Source organism: Grampus griseus (genome assembly GCF_964374135.1).
Source record: "Grampus griseus genome assembly, chromosome: 6".
NCBI classification, from domain to species: Eukaryota; Metazoa; Chordata; class Mammalia; order Artiodactyla; family Delphinidae; genus Grampus; species Grampus griseus.
The window spans coordinates 7,828,301-7,845,180 of record NC_139000.1 but is presented as its reverse complement, the minus strand read 5'-3'; the positions used below and the strand labels follow the sequence as shown (position 1 = coordinate 7,845,180).

At 54.1% G+C, this 16,880-nt stretch overlaps 1 protein-coding gene across 1 annotated transcript in view; it reads right to left on the bottom strand.

Annotated features, from left to right (window-relative positions):
* Positions 1-16,602, bottom strand: part of ENG (endoglin) — a 29,754-nt gene extending 13,152 nt beyond the window's left edge. The window contains exons 1-2 of the mRNA XM_082656818.1: positions 16,235-16,602; positions 8,252-8,394 (exon numbers count right to left, since the gene is read on the bottom strand). Of these exons, the coding sequence (XP_082512944.1) occupies positions 8,252-8,394; positions 16,235-16,301 (210 nt within the window). The 5' untranslated portion in view covers positions 16,302-16,602. The remainder of the gene's footprint in view (positions 1-8,251; positions 8,395-16,234) is intronic.
* Positions 16,603-16,880: the final 278 nt, after the last annotated feature.

Sequence of the window (16,880 nt, the reverse complement as noted above, 5' to 3'; positions counted from 1 at the left end):
AAAATAAATAAATAAATAAAAAGTAAAATAAAATAAAATGCCTTTCCATGAAAATAAATAAGTAAATGCAACGAACCTGAACTTTATCCAGTAGTCAGTTGAGGTTTATTATTTCCACAAAGCACCTGCTGTGTACCAGGCCTGCAAACGCCTGTGTGACTTAGAGAGTACCCTGCGCCCTTTCTCTGTCCCTATGCAACAGCGTTGAGGCATCAAACCCGCCCCAGTTTTGCAGTATTCCTGTTTGCTTTACTATTTTAAAGTACTAAATACTCATATTTTGTTGAGTAATACCATTATTTTGATATTTTATAAGAAATGTAAGTTGAAATCATTTATGTCTTAAGAGGTACCGACTGCATTAAAAATTTTAATTGATCATGGTGTATGCATTTAGAATGCTTTCATAACAACGACAACAACAATAATTAATACCTCACACTTATATAGTGCTTACTAAGTGCTTGGACTATTCTAAGTGCTTTACACATTGACTCACACTTAATCCCCACGACAACCCGAAGAGGTAGGTACCATAGTTATTCTCACTCACAGAGGAGGAAGTGGGGCACAAAGAGGTGAAGTCATTTGCCCATCATCACACAGCAAGTAAGTATGGAGCTAAGATCTGGACCTGGGCAGGCCTCTACTCTCAACCGCTATCCTGTCCCATCACGTTTTTCTATACCTCCTTATTCTCAAGAAGAAAAAGAACACAGCAATCCACAAGGCAAAGCTTCTATCGAAAGAAGAACCCCTGCTCTGCTCAAAGACTCTCTGAACCAACGGAGTATGAACAGGTGACTCCTGAAACTGAGACAGGTATAGGCCTCAGAAGCCCCGTCCTCACGAGGACAAAGACAGATGGAAACACTTGCCTGAAACACAAACTCCAGAGGCTCTCAAAAGCTGGCAGTCTCTCCAAAAGACAAAAAGCTGACCCTCCCCAAATCTCCTCAAACTTATCAAAAAGGAGACAGATATTTCAAGATGAAGACATCAGTGGAAAGTTTTTAGATTTAACTTCTAATTATCTCTGGGCCATTTCCCCAACTGATGTCACAGAGCCAGAGAGTGTTTCAGCTGCTGGAAAAATCTGCCAGAAATATTTCCGTTACCTAAAAATGACACCATAATCACTCTTTGTAAGTTTGCTCTTTGAAACAACAACAGAAAAGCAAATAATGTTTCATTTTCAATGTTTCATAAATAATTTTAGTGAGCTATTTATGTTGCCTATTTTTTGAATAATCACTTTTATACTAATTTATAGTAGAATGATGTATCTCAAACTTATGTTTGTATAAGTTCACATTTTTGATTAATTTATGTTTTCTAATGGGTCTGTAACTTTTGGATTTTGAAATATCTTGTTTCATCAATTTTTAAAAATATTATGCATTCTAAACACTTGAAGAATTAAATACTGGATTTAATATCATTTTCTGGTAAAATATGAAACACCAATCTAAAGGTCAGAACTGACATTTTGTCCCAGGATTTTGATCAGTACTTGAAATTAGCCGGAGTGAAGGAAGACCCGCCTCCGCAGTGTCAGGAAAGGCCTGGGCACTGCTGACCTGCCTGAACCATCAAGAAGGCACCCACCCCAGCTTCCTTACCTTAGTTGCCTGTGTATCATTAGCTTGAACAATCGAATATGATTGCACAACTCTGTGTATTTGATAAAAACCACTCAACTGTACACTTTAAACAGGCGAATGTTTTCACGATAAAGCTTTTAAAGAAACAACAATCAAATATCAGTAATTTCACGTGGTTCCACCTAATCTGTGCCCGGTCCTGTGCTGTGAAAGTTGCGCATGCTCTCATGAAGCAGGGTCAGGTACTCTCCCATTTCACAGATGCAGCCATCGGGGACAGGGAGGTCACATGCCAAGGTGAGTGATGAAGTCAGGCGCCCCGTGCACCTCAGCCTGGTGCCAGAGTGGGTGCCTGGACCCCTGGATAGCTCACCTGGACCGTGTTCTTCCTCTCAATCCTGCCGCTCCCCAGACTGTCCCACAGTGCATCACTGTCCAGCCCCGTCTGTCTGTCCTCCCACAGAGGAGTAGACCTTGAGGCCCATACATGGTGAATAGATGGGCCCCATGGTTTGGAGGTGCCACGGCTGCTGCAGATGAGGAGATCCCTCCTCTGCCCTTGGGTGGGCACCCGCAGGCCGAGAGTGTTGCAGGTGACAGAGCGACTGGGAGCGCAGCCCCTGAGCTGGGAGGAAAGAGCCCTGTGAACATCCGTTCCTGCTCTGCTCTGTAACTGTCCCAGTTTCTCTGTGCCTCAGTTTCCCCATCTGTGAAATGGGAGTAAGACAGGGTTGGGAACCAAAACCAGGTGGGGCTCGGGACAAAGGAAGTTAAAAAAGAGAAGTAGAGGTCAGGGTCGGGTCATGCTGAGGGTGAGGGGGTTAGGAGACTGGAGCTTGGTGACGTTTGTCATGACATCTGGCTGTGCTCCCAGGGCACAATCCCCCAATTCAGTTTTCACCAAGTCCCTCCCTGTAGAGTTGGGGGCTGGGAAGGGGGTGGGGGCTGAGGCCCAAAGAGGGGCAGGCAGGGGCCAGGGCCACACAGCAAGCGAGTCATGTGGAAACTCGGCTGGCTGGGCTCCCTGGGGTCTCTGAGCCCTTGGGCCGAGCCGAAGGCCAGCTGGTTACCAGAAAAACCCAGTCAGGGTTTCCACAGCAAACATTTCCATCTCATGGCCCTGACTCATCAGCGTGGTAACTCACACGCTGACTTCCCTCTTCCCTCTTCCCTCCCAGCCTGGAGCCCAAAGGCAAAGAAAGGGGCCTGCCTTGCCCCCCACCCCAAGCTCCCAGCCTTCCCAATGTCATCCTGGGAATTCTGGGAGCCCAGCCGAGGCGGGCAGGCCGGCCAAGCCCTCTCCCCCAGCTCTGCAACCTGGGCCGGCCTGGGCCCGCCCCGGCCCCCTCCCTGAGCCAGTGGGCGGGAGACCATGTTTCTATTTTTGTGCCCGTGTCCCACAGATGCCATTGTTGGCCCAGCAGTCAGTGGCGGGAAGGGGAGATTTCGGTGAGGAGGTCCTGAGTGCTAGTAGCCACTTATAGAAAGTCGCTTCCAGCAATTCTTCTAGGAGTGGAGCCTCGGGGCTGCCTGCAGCCCCCCCCCCGCAACTCTGAGGGCCAGACTGGAGCCGGCCAGATTGGAGCCAGCCGTCCTCTATCCACCCCAACAGACTCAGACGGCACATGCAGGCAGGGTAACGGGTGAAGGGGGTCAAAGCCAGACTGACCTGAATTCAAACCCAGGCTCAGTCATTCGCTGTGACCCTGGGCAGTTACTTCCTCTCTCTGGACCTCGGCTTCCTGATCTGGAAAATGGGCTGAACAATATACCCACTTCATAGACTTGTGAGGATTCAGTGAGAGTCTGCCTGCAAAGTGGGTTGTCCTGTGCCCATGGTAGTATTGCTAGATTGGCTTTCACTACCGCCAGTTCTCTCCCTGCCCGCACATCCAGAGGAGTGCCATGGTTTGGGGGCTGAGGAGGCTGGCGTTAGAGCTGGGCAGTAGTTAGCTGGAATTGGGACCTACTTCAGCCACGCCACCCTGCAGCTTCCCCTCTCTGGGCCTCAGTCTCCGCATCTGTGCAGGGAGGAGCTGGGCTCAGTGACGTTCCATCTGGCCTCCTGGGGCTCCTCCTGGCATCTGGGGGTCATGGTCTCCAGCCAGGTAGTTACAGGGTGGGCTTCCAGAACACCCAGGAGAGGCATGCTCCTCTCTCCAGCTGAGGGTCCCTGGTCAGCCCGTGTTCTCCCCACATCCCCAGTTCATTTGTCTGAGAGACCAGCACTGGGCCCAGCCTGGGGCTTCCATGCTGTCAAAGGGGGACAGGAAAGAAGGCACAAGCCTGTAATCCAGGAGCTTGGCAGAGAACAAGAGTAACACCCTCAAACTGTCAGCGACACCACTAACCTCTTGGGGATGGGCAATAGGCAAATGCTTATACACACGTACATTTCCCCTTCCTTCCGTTATTCACCCACCGACCCATCTGTCCATCCATCCATCCATCCATCCATCCATCCAGTACCCGGACTGACCCTGAGCTGAACACTGGAGGTACAGCACTCCCTGTCCAGTCTGTCTGACCCCCAGCCCATGCCCCTCCACCAAGCTTGCCCCTAATGTCTGCAAGGCCTAGCACAAGAACATATATGACAGCCCCTGGCCCCGCCCACCTTGCTTCTCTTCGCATGGACACGTGTGGAAAACCGGCCTGGATGCCCGAGCTCTGCCATGCTCACTCCTCCCAGCCCCCGGTGCCCCCCATTGCTGAGTCCATCACTCAGTACCAGGGCTGCTGACGCCCACCTCTGCCTCCCCCCGGAGTGGCTCCAGGGCAAGGGCCAGGTCTGCTTTCTCTCTGCACCATCAGTGTCCACCCTTAGTCACCTCACCCAGCCTTCAGGTCTAAGGGAGCTGACCCCAGCCGTGCAGTGCCCCTTCTAGAGGAAAGGGCAAGAAAGAGCCCCATCCTGCCCTGGGAGGAGGCCCAGCGCATTTGGGCAGGGAATTCTGGAGTCCTGGGTTCCCAGGGTAGGGACGCAGGTCCCTTCCGCAGGTTCCCCACCCAGGGCAGGGGAGATGCAACTGGACAAGGGCCAGAGAGGGGCTGCGAATTGTGGGTGCCAGGCAAGGACCCCTTGCCCAGGTCTGCGGGCGGCACTGCCTTCCACAGCCCTTCACAGCCTCCCAGGATGGTCTGGGGGAACCCGTGGGCCCCCTGCCCTCCCTCTGCCTGAGCAGCCTTGTCTGCCCGTCTCCCCAGGAAAGAGTCGGTGCCAGAGCCCCGTGAGTCGTGTGCCTGGGGGTGGGCAAGGCAGCGTCAGTTCCCCGAGTTTGCCCAGAAGTGGGGTGAATCAGCGGCCGCTTCAGCTCTGGCTGTCTGGGGTTTGTTAGGAGGACAGCAGATCAGTGTAGCCGGCCTGACGGGAACTGCTGAGACACCAGGCCGGTTTCCTGTCTCCGCAGGTCAGGATATGACCCTGGGCCCCCTCCCGGAATCCAGGCTCCAGCTTGCCCTTCGGGGACCCAGCAAGATAGAGCCCCTGCCCAGCGGCCCCCTCGTCTGTCTGCAAACCCTCCCAACACACACACACCCCCCTCCGAACCTCTCTTCCCCGAGGCCCTTGGCCGCCACAACTCATCTGCCGCCCACCCACAGGAAATTTAAGGCCTCAGAGGCCGCGCGGGGATGCAGGGGAAAGCTGTTTCTCTGTGCCAGGGTTGGAAGGCAGCAGCCATAGGTTGGGAGGGATTGGGCCCGTTGCTGAGACGGTCGCCACCCACGCCACCGCTGCCCGCTCGTGTTTCTTGCCTCTAGGTCTTTGCTCACACAGCGACTTCTGCCTGGAATGCCCTTGACTCCCCTCTCGGTCTGGCTAGACACTGGGAGTCGTTCCCCTAATGCCTCCTTCCCTCCACACCAGTGATCATCCTCCGGGGGCCGGCAGGCCCCTGCATCCCCTTCCCCAGGTGCCGAGTCCATCACCTGGTGCCAGGGATGCCAGTGCCCACCTCTGCCTCCCCTGTGAGTGGCTCAAGGGCAAGGGCCAGATCTGCTTTCTCTCTGTACCATCAATGCCCAACATAGGCTGGGCACAGAGCAGGCACCTGGTGAGGACTTGTTGAGGGGGACTGTTGAGCTGTAGACCCCCTTCTTGGGGGCCGCCTGGGGAGGAAGATGTCTCCCAGGGAAGCCACGGGTCTTTCGCTGTCACGGTAGTAGATCTGGTGGGATCATGGGCTCGACCCTTGGGGCAAGAAGCCAGGAGCACCCAGCTCCGTCAGGCTAGACCTCAGCTTCCCCCTTTGCAGATGGATTCACTGTCCCTGTTTCAGCCGCCTCGTAGCAACAACCTATGAGGATCAAATGAGTTGACTGACGTGAAGATGTGCTGCACACTGTAGCGTGCTCAGCCGAATGAGGGTATTGACAGGGGAGACGCGGAGCCCACAGAGGAGACGTTATGATAACAACAGGCAGAGCTGCTGAACATCGAGAGTGGCTCTGGACAGGCCCGAGCGCAGGATTTTGCCTGTGCTACCCCGCTGGATTCTCACAGTCCCCTGTGAGCTAGGTACGATTATCACCTCCATGTTTCCCAGGGAAAACCAAGGGTTGGAGAGGTGGCCCAAGATCGAGCCCCTGTAAGTGGTGGGGGGTAAGGTTCGATTCAAAGACTGTCTGGCTCCAGAGCCCATGCTCTTAACACCGGCCTCAAGGTCACATGGCAGTGCATTCATTCATTCATACATTCAACAAAGAGTCATTGGTATACTCCAGGCCCTGGGCCAGCTTCTGCTACTCCATGATTCTTCAGTGAGTCCCTTAGCCCAAGAAGTGTGTGTCTATTGGAGCGTGGGGAGGAGTCCCTTCTGCATGCCAGGCACGATACGAGGTGCTCCAGGACTGGAACCCCCATCTCCCGAACCCTGGCTCTCTCCATCACCCCCTCAAACAAACAGGTCCAGCCGTCCTGGAGCCTGCAGCCTGACTCCTTGAGTTAAAAGCTGGACACTATATGGACTGAGTTCTCTGGAAGAGGCAGAGTGTGACAGGGAGATTCTGTTGTCATGAGCTCTCTAGGATGACATATTACAGCAGCACCCTGTCATGCCCCTAAAAACCCTCCAATGACTGTCACTGCCCACAGGATAAAGACCGAACCCCTTCCTATGGCAACGGGGCCTTGTCCATCTCCCCAGCCCTGCCCCGAGGTGAACTGTAAGCTCCGATGCAGTGAATCACATGCCAGCCTCAGCTGAGTCCCACTTTCCTGCCTGTACGTTCACTCTACCCTCTGCTCTTCCCCACGGCCTCCTTCATTCCGTGGACTCTGGCTGTTCTTACTGTTCCTGCTTCCTCCATGAAGCCCGGCCTAATCCCATAGCAGCTGGCCTACCCCTGCCCTGCGCCCCCCGAGAAAGCACCAGTCATCTGGGTGCTGGCTGTCTGTCTACATATCTGTCTCCAATAGACCTGGGTGCTTGGCCAGGAGCCTTCTCTGACACTGGCTCACTGTTGAGTGATTGGGGCTGGGGGGGGTCCCAGTGCCACCCAGGCGAGGCACAGAGACCTGAACATCCGAACACACGTAATGAACTTACAGAGGGCAATCTCATTTTCCATATCATGAGCAAACTTGAAAAAAATTACAATGGCTATGGAAACCACACAACGTGTGTTTGGCGCTATCTTCGACTTGGGGATTATCGAGACCCACAGTCCTGGTGGCAGGCAGGGTGGTGGGGAGCAGGCCCCCCGATATTGGTGGTCTTGGCACTGTCTTATCACTGCACAAATGCAGGGCAACCTAACAGTTTTGGGGGCCACAAGTTCACCCCGAGCTGACACCACTAAATCGCTATCAGGACCTGAGGCCGCGTTGGCCAGGTGTGGCTGCCAACCCCGGGCAGGCCAGGCGCCGGCTGAACACTGAGATCCACTGGAGACCCAGGTGACGGCCTAGCTTGGAGTCTTGGGGATCTAGCGAACTCTGGCCTCGGGCATGTCGCTTCACCTCTCTCAGCCTGCCACAGGTCTCTCCTCCGAAAAGTGGGGAAACAGACCCTGACAGATGGGCCCTCAGGAGGTTTAATACACGAAAGGTGCTTAACTCTGTTCCTGGTACTTAGCAGGCCTAGCACAGTACCTAGCACATAGTAAGTGCTCAATAAACGTGTTATTACTATCAAGAGGGACTTAGACAAACTCAAGGTGGACCTTCTTGGTGTGGGGAGAATGGTCTCTGAGGTGACATCACCGGCTTCCAGTCTCTGGGGGGCTGCCTGGCCGGGTCACAAGATCTTCAATGAGTGACATTCCAGGGAGGTAGATTTGCGCTCGAGGGAAGCACTGTCTCAAGGTCAAAGCTGCCTAGAGCAGAGCCGTGTCACTGAGAAACAGTGAGCTCCCCATCACTGGAGGTACATGAATGACAGCTCGCCTGGCTCTTCTCCACTCCACTGCCGGCCAAACACAGCCCTTTCCACCAGGGTCTTGTGCGGGCATCCAGAAGATTGCCCCAGAAATGCCACCCCTTACAGGCCCTGTGAGATGAGATGCCGATGTCACACTCCTGACAGGGGCCCTGGTGAGGACTCAGCCCACTGTCCCAGGGACAGCCACAAGGAAAAGTTCCCCTCATCTCATGGGCCCTGGGCCGTCTGCTGGGTCCCCACCTGACCCTGCCATCAGGCACTCACCTTTAGGAACTCCAAGAAGAGGATGTGGACTTCCAGGGTAGCATTGGGGCTCTGAGCCACGCAGCCCTCAGAAACCTGGCTGGTGATGTATGTCACCTGTGGGTCCACAGGCTGTAGGTCGCAATAGACTGTTTCTGCAAGACCTGTTGGGAAAGCACAGCCAGAGAGTGGGCCAGTTAAGAGCAACGTGGTGACAATTGCTCCCACTTTCCAAATGCCTACTGGGTGCTTGGCACTGGTGAAGGGCTTTATTGCATCTTCAGAGCTACCCTGCAAGGTGGATATCATTATACCCATTCCACAGATGAAGAAACTGAACCTCAGAAATGCAAAGTCTCTTGCCTGAGGTCACAGTGCTAGTAGGTGTAGGGTTGACGGATAAAATGCAAGACACCCAGTTAAATCTGAATAAATAAAAAAATGAATATTTTAAAGAACAAGTATATCCCACACATTGCGTGGGATATACTTATACGAAAAAGTTTTTCATGGTTTATCCGAAATTAAAACTTAAACTGGGCATCCTAAATTTTCATTTGCTACATCTGGCAACCCTAACTGTGTGGCAGGACCCACCTGTGCACACAGCCAAGCCTCTGGGCTGGTCCCCTCCAAAGGATCAGGAGACAAAAATTCCCCTCTTATGCCTCAAGGAGACCGGGAGGAACGGGCCAAGGAGGGTTGAGAGTCTCCTGGCCCCGACGGACAGAGTGAGCCCAGGTTCAGAGGGCAGCTGCCGGAGTAAGCTGCAGAGCCCGCTGCCCGGAAGCGCAGGTCCTGAGGGAAGGGAATGGAATTTCACCCTGACCCAGCAGAGGAGGAAGAGGAAATGAGGCCCCTACACCTCGTCCTGAGGAATGTGCCAGGGAAGGGGGGGCTCTGGAGGAGGGAAGGAGGACAGAGAAGGGGAGACTGTTTGGAAGTTTGTGTCTCCATCTTGTCGCGCTCACTTCCTGTTTTCTTGGAGATCAAAGATGGGTGCGGAGGGCCTGGCCGCACGTCCAGCCGACGCCAGCTCAGAGGAGGGGGGAGGGAGGCTTCTTCTGAATCCCGGGCTATTGGGCTGTCTTTGGCCTAACCCGGCCTCCTTCCACCGCCTGGTTGGCTCAGGACCCCCAGGGGTCAGAGAAGGACGGCAGACGGCCACCCACCGGCAACACCTTGGGAAGGATAAGTCCAGGACAAGGACATTTGGCTTATAAATCCTCACCCTGGCCCTGTCCTATGTGCCAGGGACGCCAGAGTGCCTGCATTTTCATTAAAAGCAAGGTTCCTGGAGCCAGGCTGACCTGGGTTTGAATCTCAGGCCCAGCACTGATGCTGCTTTGGCGAACGATTTCACTTTGGGCTTTGGTTTCCTCGTCAGTAAGTGGACAGTAAGAATAGAACCCACACAACGCACAGAGGTGAGATAGGGTGTGTGGCAGTTCTTTTTATCACAATTCTTTGATTGACTTCAGCCACGGGAGAAGAACTGACTGTCCTAGGTGGGTGGTGATGTGGTGGAACAGGGTGGCCTGCAGGTGGGGGGCCTCTGTGAGGGAGGTCACTGATGTCTCAGGCTCAAGTAGACTCAAGGGCTGACACAACCTGCTGCTGACCCCCCGCGTGGGACCCACCAAGCCCCTCCCGCTCTCCCTGTCCCTGATAGTGAAGACAGACTTCCTGGCTGCTTCTTAGTCCTCCTGTACAGATGGGGAGACCGAGGCCCGGAGACAGGAGATGGCCGGGCTCGGCCCTACCTCTCCCCACAGAGACCCAGGGTCTGGCTTGCAGATTAGTGTAGCGCTTTCCTCCTTCCCTTCGCACTTACCCTGCCCCCTCCCCAGACTTCCAGGAACCCCAGTTCCTCCGGATTGCTGAGGCCGCCTGGGGCCACCTCCTCCATGCCGTCAGCGTGTCAGCCAGCGGGAGAGGCCACAGGCCTAGCCATTATGTAATGATCAGATAACAGGCCAGGCTGGGAGATCAGATAAGAGGTCCATTTATTTTGGGGCCTTTTCGAGTCCTGGCCGCCCCCACTCCACAGACGAGAATGGGGAGACAGGAGGGAGTGTGACGCCCAGGGCCTGTCTCCCGGAGCCAGAGGCGGGCCCAGACAGAGCTGAAAACAATCCCCTGGCACCACGGGAAACTCTGGGGCTCCCGGGACCTGGGCTGGAGGAGGCGCCGCTGGGGCCCTGGGTGACCGGGTGAGTGAGAGACTTACCAGCTGGGGGGCCACCTCTCCACCTCTGTTGCCTCCCTAGCCTCCCCCACCCACAAGCACAGAGTCACCTTGGGGGCTTTCCAAATGGCCACCCCCAGCGCCTTGGGCGGCCGAGAGGATGATGGTCAAGCAAAGCCAGCTCTGGAGCTGGATGGTCTGAGTGAAATCCCATCTCTGCCTCTTAAAAAAGCTGGTCACCTTGGGGCTTCCCTGGTGGCACAGTGGTGAAGAATCCGCCTGCCAATGCAGGGGACACGGGTTCGAGCCCTGGTCCCGGAAGATACCACATGCTGCGGAGCAGCTAAGCCCGTGCGCCACAACTGCTGAGCCTGCGCTCTAGAGCCCGTGAGCCACAACTACTGAAGCCCACGTGCCTAGAGCCCATGCTCTGCAACAAAGAGAAGCCACGCAATGAGAAGCCCGCACACCGAAACGAAGAGTAGCCCCCGCTCACCGCAACTAGGAAAAAGCCCGCGCGCGGCAACGAAGACCCAATGCAGCCAAAAATAAATAAGTAATTTAAAAAAAAAAAAAAAAGTTGGTCACCATGAGCAAAAGCCTAACTTCTCTGAGCCTCAGTTTCCCCATTTGCAAAACAGCTTCCATCACGCTTACTGGGCGCCAGGTACTGTTTTGTGGCTTTCTGTGGGTTCATTCATTTAATGCTCATACCGTTTGACACAAGGGGAAACTGAAGATTAGGGAGGTGCAAGAATTTGCCTGAGGGCACGCAGCTGTTAAGTGGAAGGGCCCGTATTGGAACCCAGACAATCCAGCTTTAGCGCCCAGCACCCACTTTGCAGGCTATATATCAGCTGCATGAGGTAACCCATGTACAGAGCCTGGTACCCAGTAAGTGTTCTGGACACGGAAGCTGTGATTATTTCATGAAACCAAGGCCAATCCTCTTTGACAAGGATCTTTTCTGCATTCCCTCTTCTTCAGTTACCCAGCCACCCTTTGCTCCTTTCAGGGGCCAATCGTGGCCTCAGAGATTTCCCTGTGTCCAGTCCAACCACTGCCCCTAGGCCTGGCCACCAGTGAGGCCTCAACACTCCTTTCCCTAGTCTGTCTCCGGCTGCCCCATGTCTGCGGGCTAAGGCCATACTCCACAACCTGGAGTGGAGTTAAAAAGTGCAGGGATCTGAGAGACGCTGAAGGTTCAGATCCTGATTCTGCTACTTGCCAGCTTCCTTTCCATGCCTCAGTGCTATTATCTGTAGAACGGGGATGGTGATCATCCAAATACCTTCCTCAACGAATTGGTGAGAATATTGGGAAATTGACACGTGCACAGGGCCAAGGAGGATCCTGATGTGTGAGGAACTGGCAACCGCCGTCACGGTTATTTACGTCCAGCAGTGGGGAGAAGTGAACTTTTCCTTCAAACACACCTTGTTCCTTGCCCTTGCCATGCCCTTTCCCAGACTAATAGTCTTCCTTTATTTGACGACTTCTCTTCAATTCCTATTCATCCTTTAAAACCCTGTTGTGAAAAGCTTCTCACCAGAACCCATCCAGGGACTTCCCTGGTGGTCCAGCGGTTAAGACTTCGCCTTCCAATGCAGGTGGTGTGGGTTTGATCCCTGGTCGGGGAGCTAAGATCCCACATGCCTCGTGGCCAAAAAACCAAAATGTAAAACAGAAGCAATATTGTAACAAATTCAATAAAGACTTTAAAAATGGTCCACATCAAAAAAATCTTAAATAAAAAAAGAACCCATCCAGTTGTGCTCTAGGTGGGAGGGCCACTGCAGGTGTAGGAAAGAAACCTAATGCGTGGGGTGAGAGGAGTTGGCAACAGAGAGAGCCTCATCGTCTTCCCTAAGGCACTATCGTGTGTGGTTAGGTCCAGGGTCCGAGCCCCAGCTGCTCATTTCTGAGCTGTGTTACTCAGGCAAATTCCTGCACCTGCCAGTGCCCCAGTCTCCTTAGCTTTAAAATGGGGGTAACAGGAGTGTCAGCTTCATCGGGCTGTTGGGAAGGTTAAGTCTGACGGTGCACAAAACAAGCCTAGAGGAGTGTCTGGCATTCACCCCCACCCCGTCACAGGTATTGAAGTCAGCTCAGCCTTGGACGAGGGTCCTCTTCAGCCTCCAGGGCTGAGGCCCCAAAGCTGGAGCTAGAAGCGGGAGGTTGCTCCACAGCCAGGGCAATCAATGCTCCAAGCCTTCCACACCCACCCAGGCCACCAAAGATGCAGAGAAAAGAAGCCTGGATCTGTCACTTGTCCCGAGACTTGATTTCTTCGTCTGTAACCTGGGTATAAAGACAAAGGGCTGCCTGATGCACTGGGGACACAGAAGAGGAGGTCCCTCCCTCTTGCCCAGATCCCTCGTCAGGTCCTCAAGCAAATAAATAGACCAGGCCTGTCCTCAGAGGGCCCATCACTGACCCATCTGTGCGCATGAGAGAGACATCAATTCTTTCTCTCCCTCTGGGTCTTAGTGTCACCATCTGTCTGGCTGAAGTGAGAACCTTAATGGTCGTGCCCCCACTGTCCCCAGGGACCCACTGTCTCCTGGTTCACACGGCTCCTGCTTCAACCTCCCTTTCCTCCGGGCAAATGGGAAGCTGCCCCAGTGCAGGCTCTAAGAGAAGGATATTTGTGGGCTGTGTCCTGCATCCCTAGCAGGACATGTCCTGCCCCCCTTTCCAGGGAGTCCCAGACCCTCACACATGTGGCCAGCAGTACGGGGGACTTCAAGTCTCACCTCTACCCCATCCTCCAGCGAACGCTCATCCACACTTAGGAGACACTCTTTGATCCCAACCACCCAACATGGGCCATGAACCCCTGCACCTCCACTTCTGGGACTCTATCCAAGTGAAATACTCCAAAATACAGGAAAAGATGCATGTACCAAAAACGTGCATGGAAGTGGTATTTATAACTGGCCCCGAAGGGGAAGCCACCTAAGTATTCAACAATAAAGAATTCATTAGGCAAACGATGAGATGGCACGTTTGAGGGAGAGACTATTCTAGAACCACAGTGGGATGGTTATGGAGTCCACGTGACAACACAGAAAACTTCTGGGACCTAAAAGGGCACACAAGATTTCCAAATTTGATCCACCTGCATTAAAATTACCTTAAAAAGCTAGACAAAAACTAGTAAGCAATCCACCAGCATGCTAACTGTACCCATACTAATAAAGGAGCCGGGAGGTCATTTTTCCCCCTCTTATCTGTTTCCTTTGAGGAGTGGACTAAAGCGAATATATGGTTAAATTGCTTTTTAAAAATCTCTACATATTTAAAAAGTTCATGTAAATCAACTATACTTCAATTAAAAAAAAATTCCAACAAGACAAAAATGTGTGCCTTAGAAAATGAAAATCCTCTAGAGGAACCCAGGGCTAAAGAACAGTGACGTGGGGATTTTCTTTGTGCATATTGTATATTATTACTATTTTATTCTTACAGAAATGGAGTCATTGATGTTTGCACACCTGACCATGTGTCCTAGACATATGTCACAGCAATGTGGATCCGAGCTAGCTTTTTCTTGGTAACGGCTGTGTAGGGTTCCACTGCATGGTCATCCACTTCATAGGGCCCAGGCTGGCAGACACTGGGTGGTCTCCAGTTGTGCGGTTTTTGTTACAGGTACCTACGGACCACCCATCTTTACAGAGTTGGGCAAGTAACTCCACGGGGTTGACTTCTGAAGATGAGTCTGTTACACAAGTTATGGTTTTGAAAGAGTCTGCCAAGCTGTGTTCCCAGAAGGCTGGACTTGTCTGGGACATGTTTTCATGCCATTTTGACCCCCTCCAGCTTTAACGAGGATGCCTGGGTCACTAGCACTCCCACCTCCTCCCCTGGCGTGGAGGTCTGGCTCCCACACCCTGACCCTGGTCCCCATCTGCCCTCTATGGTCCTCAGTTTCCCAGACTGAAGATGAGCTGGGCTGGATGCTTTGGGATGCCCTTGAGCCCCATGATCACTGGGTGCTAGTACCTGCTCTCAGAAGCAGGTTGATACATTTTCAGGCATTTTTCCAGTTGGCTCTTAAACACAGCCATTATAAAAAATTAAATTTTATAAGCTTACAATTACATCAATTATATATACTTAAAAGTTAATAAATATCAAAACTCATTACTCCCTAATTATTTTATTCCCTTTTGTATTATCTGTGCTCTTGAGGTTATCTACGTCTGTAATATCTGTGTGGTGGAAATAGTAGATAAAGGTTTATTACTGTGCATCCGCCCCAACGCTGAGTCTGCCGAGTTGATAGCTTGAAATCAGCCCTGTGGGAACATTTACACCGTGGATATTGACAAGTTACCCCACCCCACCCCCCACTCCGCTGTTCTTTATTCGCCAGCACACCAGTGCCTTTGATCCTATAAAACCAGGCCCTAAAGAGCTTCCAGGATCTTTCTCTGATGACCTAGAGGAAGAGAGTGTTATCAAGCTAGGATGTGGGGAGAGGTGGGAGAAAGGCAGGGTGGCCTGGGGGCCTATCGTGGAGCTCAGGTAGGGCTTCTGTCTGAGGTGTGTGAACTTAGCGGGTCACAGCCTCCACTTCTCCTCCTGTAAAATGGGGCAATAAAGGCCGCAGTCTTGCAGGGTGACTAGGAGCTGTATCAAGAGGGGTCGCCGTATCACCCGAGGTCAGGAGCAAGTGCTCAGGGGAGGCCCAGGCCTGGGGCGAATCCTTGCTGGGTCACTTAATATCTGAGACTCATTCCTGTCTATCAATGAGGCAGTGGTAAGAGCTTTAGAGATCAAGGGTTAGGGACTTTCAAATGCTGCGGGTTACGGTAGGGTGGGGAGGGGGTGGCCACCGCTGCTGCTGTTCCCATGCTCACCCCCCACCCCCGATCCTTTAAGGAGGTCCTGGATGTGCCAGAGGTGAAGGGGTGTCCACAGGGCTGTCCCGGGGCTTTAGGCGGGTGAGGGGCAGGGCACAGCGAGGCCCACAGTGAGTGGGATGAGGGGCTGGGAGTCACTGCCCCCCATCTGCTCATTTCAGAAGACAGCAGAGGCCAAGACCACCTGGAGAAGCCCCCAGGCTGAGGAGCCTCCGCAGAACACCTCGTCCGGGCCTGTGCCCGCATCTTGTACTCTTTTTGAGGAGTAGAGAACTGGGTAGAAGCAGAGAGAGCACCGCGTCCGAAGGGTTCTGGGAGCCATTCACAGATCCCGAGGAAGGTGAGGGTAGAGGAATTTAAAACTAATCCTTAAACAACAACAACACAGAAACAACCAGCCTGCCTCTCTCTACAAGCATTGCCTTACCACCGACTTTCCCAACAGCCCCGAGGGGAGTTCTCCTACCATCCCCACTCAGCTCAGAGGCCGAGATCACACTGCGAGGAAATAATGACATGAGATTTGAACCCAGAGCCCACGATCTGACTGTGAGGCCGCACACCCCCTCCCATCCCACACGTTCCTCAGATGGGAAACTTAAGGCCCAGAGAGGGCAGGAGAGTCTCCAGGGGCTGCACAGCACTCTGGGACCTGGGCTTCTTGGGGAGAAACTGGATGTAGCTGGGAGGGCAGAAGCCAGGGTAGCCAGAGTTAAGGTAAATAACTCGTCCCTGTTTGCCTGAGATTTTTAGAGCTGAAAGATCTTTGCCCTGCCAAACCGGGATGGTTGGTCACCCCGTGGCATCTGTCTTGGGCTGTCCAAACGTCCCAGGACAGCTCCACTGGACGTGAGCTCGGGACACACGGAGGAGGCCCGGAACACTTGGGGCCTGGTCTGTGCCCTGGCGGCCGAGTCTCCCCACCCCGGGTCCCTGGACACCTACTTGTGGGTCCGAGGCTGCAGAGAGCCAGCAGCAGGGCAACGGCCTGGGGGAACATGCCGCGGTCCATGCTGTCCACCTGGGGATCTGTGCGCTGGGCCTTAGCCGGTGTCCAGGGGCAGGGCTGCAGGCGAGCGCCGGGGCCGACGTGGGCTGTCGTGGGGACCCAAGGGGAGCAGGCAGCTGGAGCGACGGCGTCCCTGCTCCAGCCTTCTGAGGTGGCGGCCAAGGGGTCAGGAGAAGTGGGCACGGGGGCGCGGGGCCAGGCCGGGGGTCGCTGGCCAAGGACTGAGCGGGGAGGGGCTGCGGGGCTCCTGTGGACGGCGGCAGCAGTCACGGCCTGTGGATGCAGATGGAGGCTGGGGTCTGAGCGTCAGCAGTGTGGAGCTCCCGGCTCATCAGCCTGGCTCGGGGAGGCAGGAAATGCGCTTCCTTAGACAAGGGGCCGGGCCAGGCGGCCTGCCAGGCGGGAAGAGGAAGTACCACGGGCTTTGTCGCTGGGTGGGGGGCCCTGGGGCGTGGGGGAGGCAGTGGGGTGGGAGGACCCAGGCTCCAGGCTCCTCTCCCCACACACCCAACCTCCCATCCCACCCTGTCCAGGGCTGGCTGGTGGGGTGCATCTGGCAGCCCCCAGGGGGCAGATGAAAAG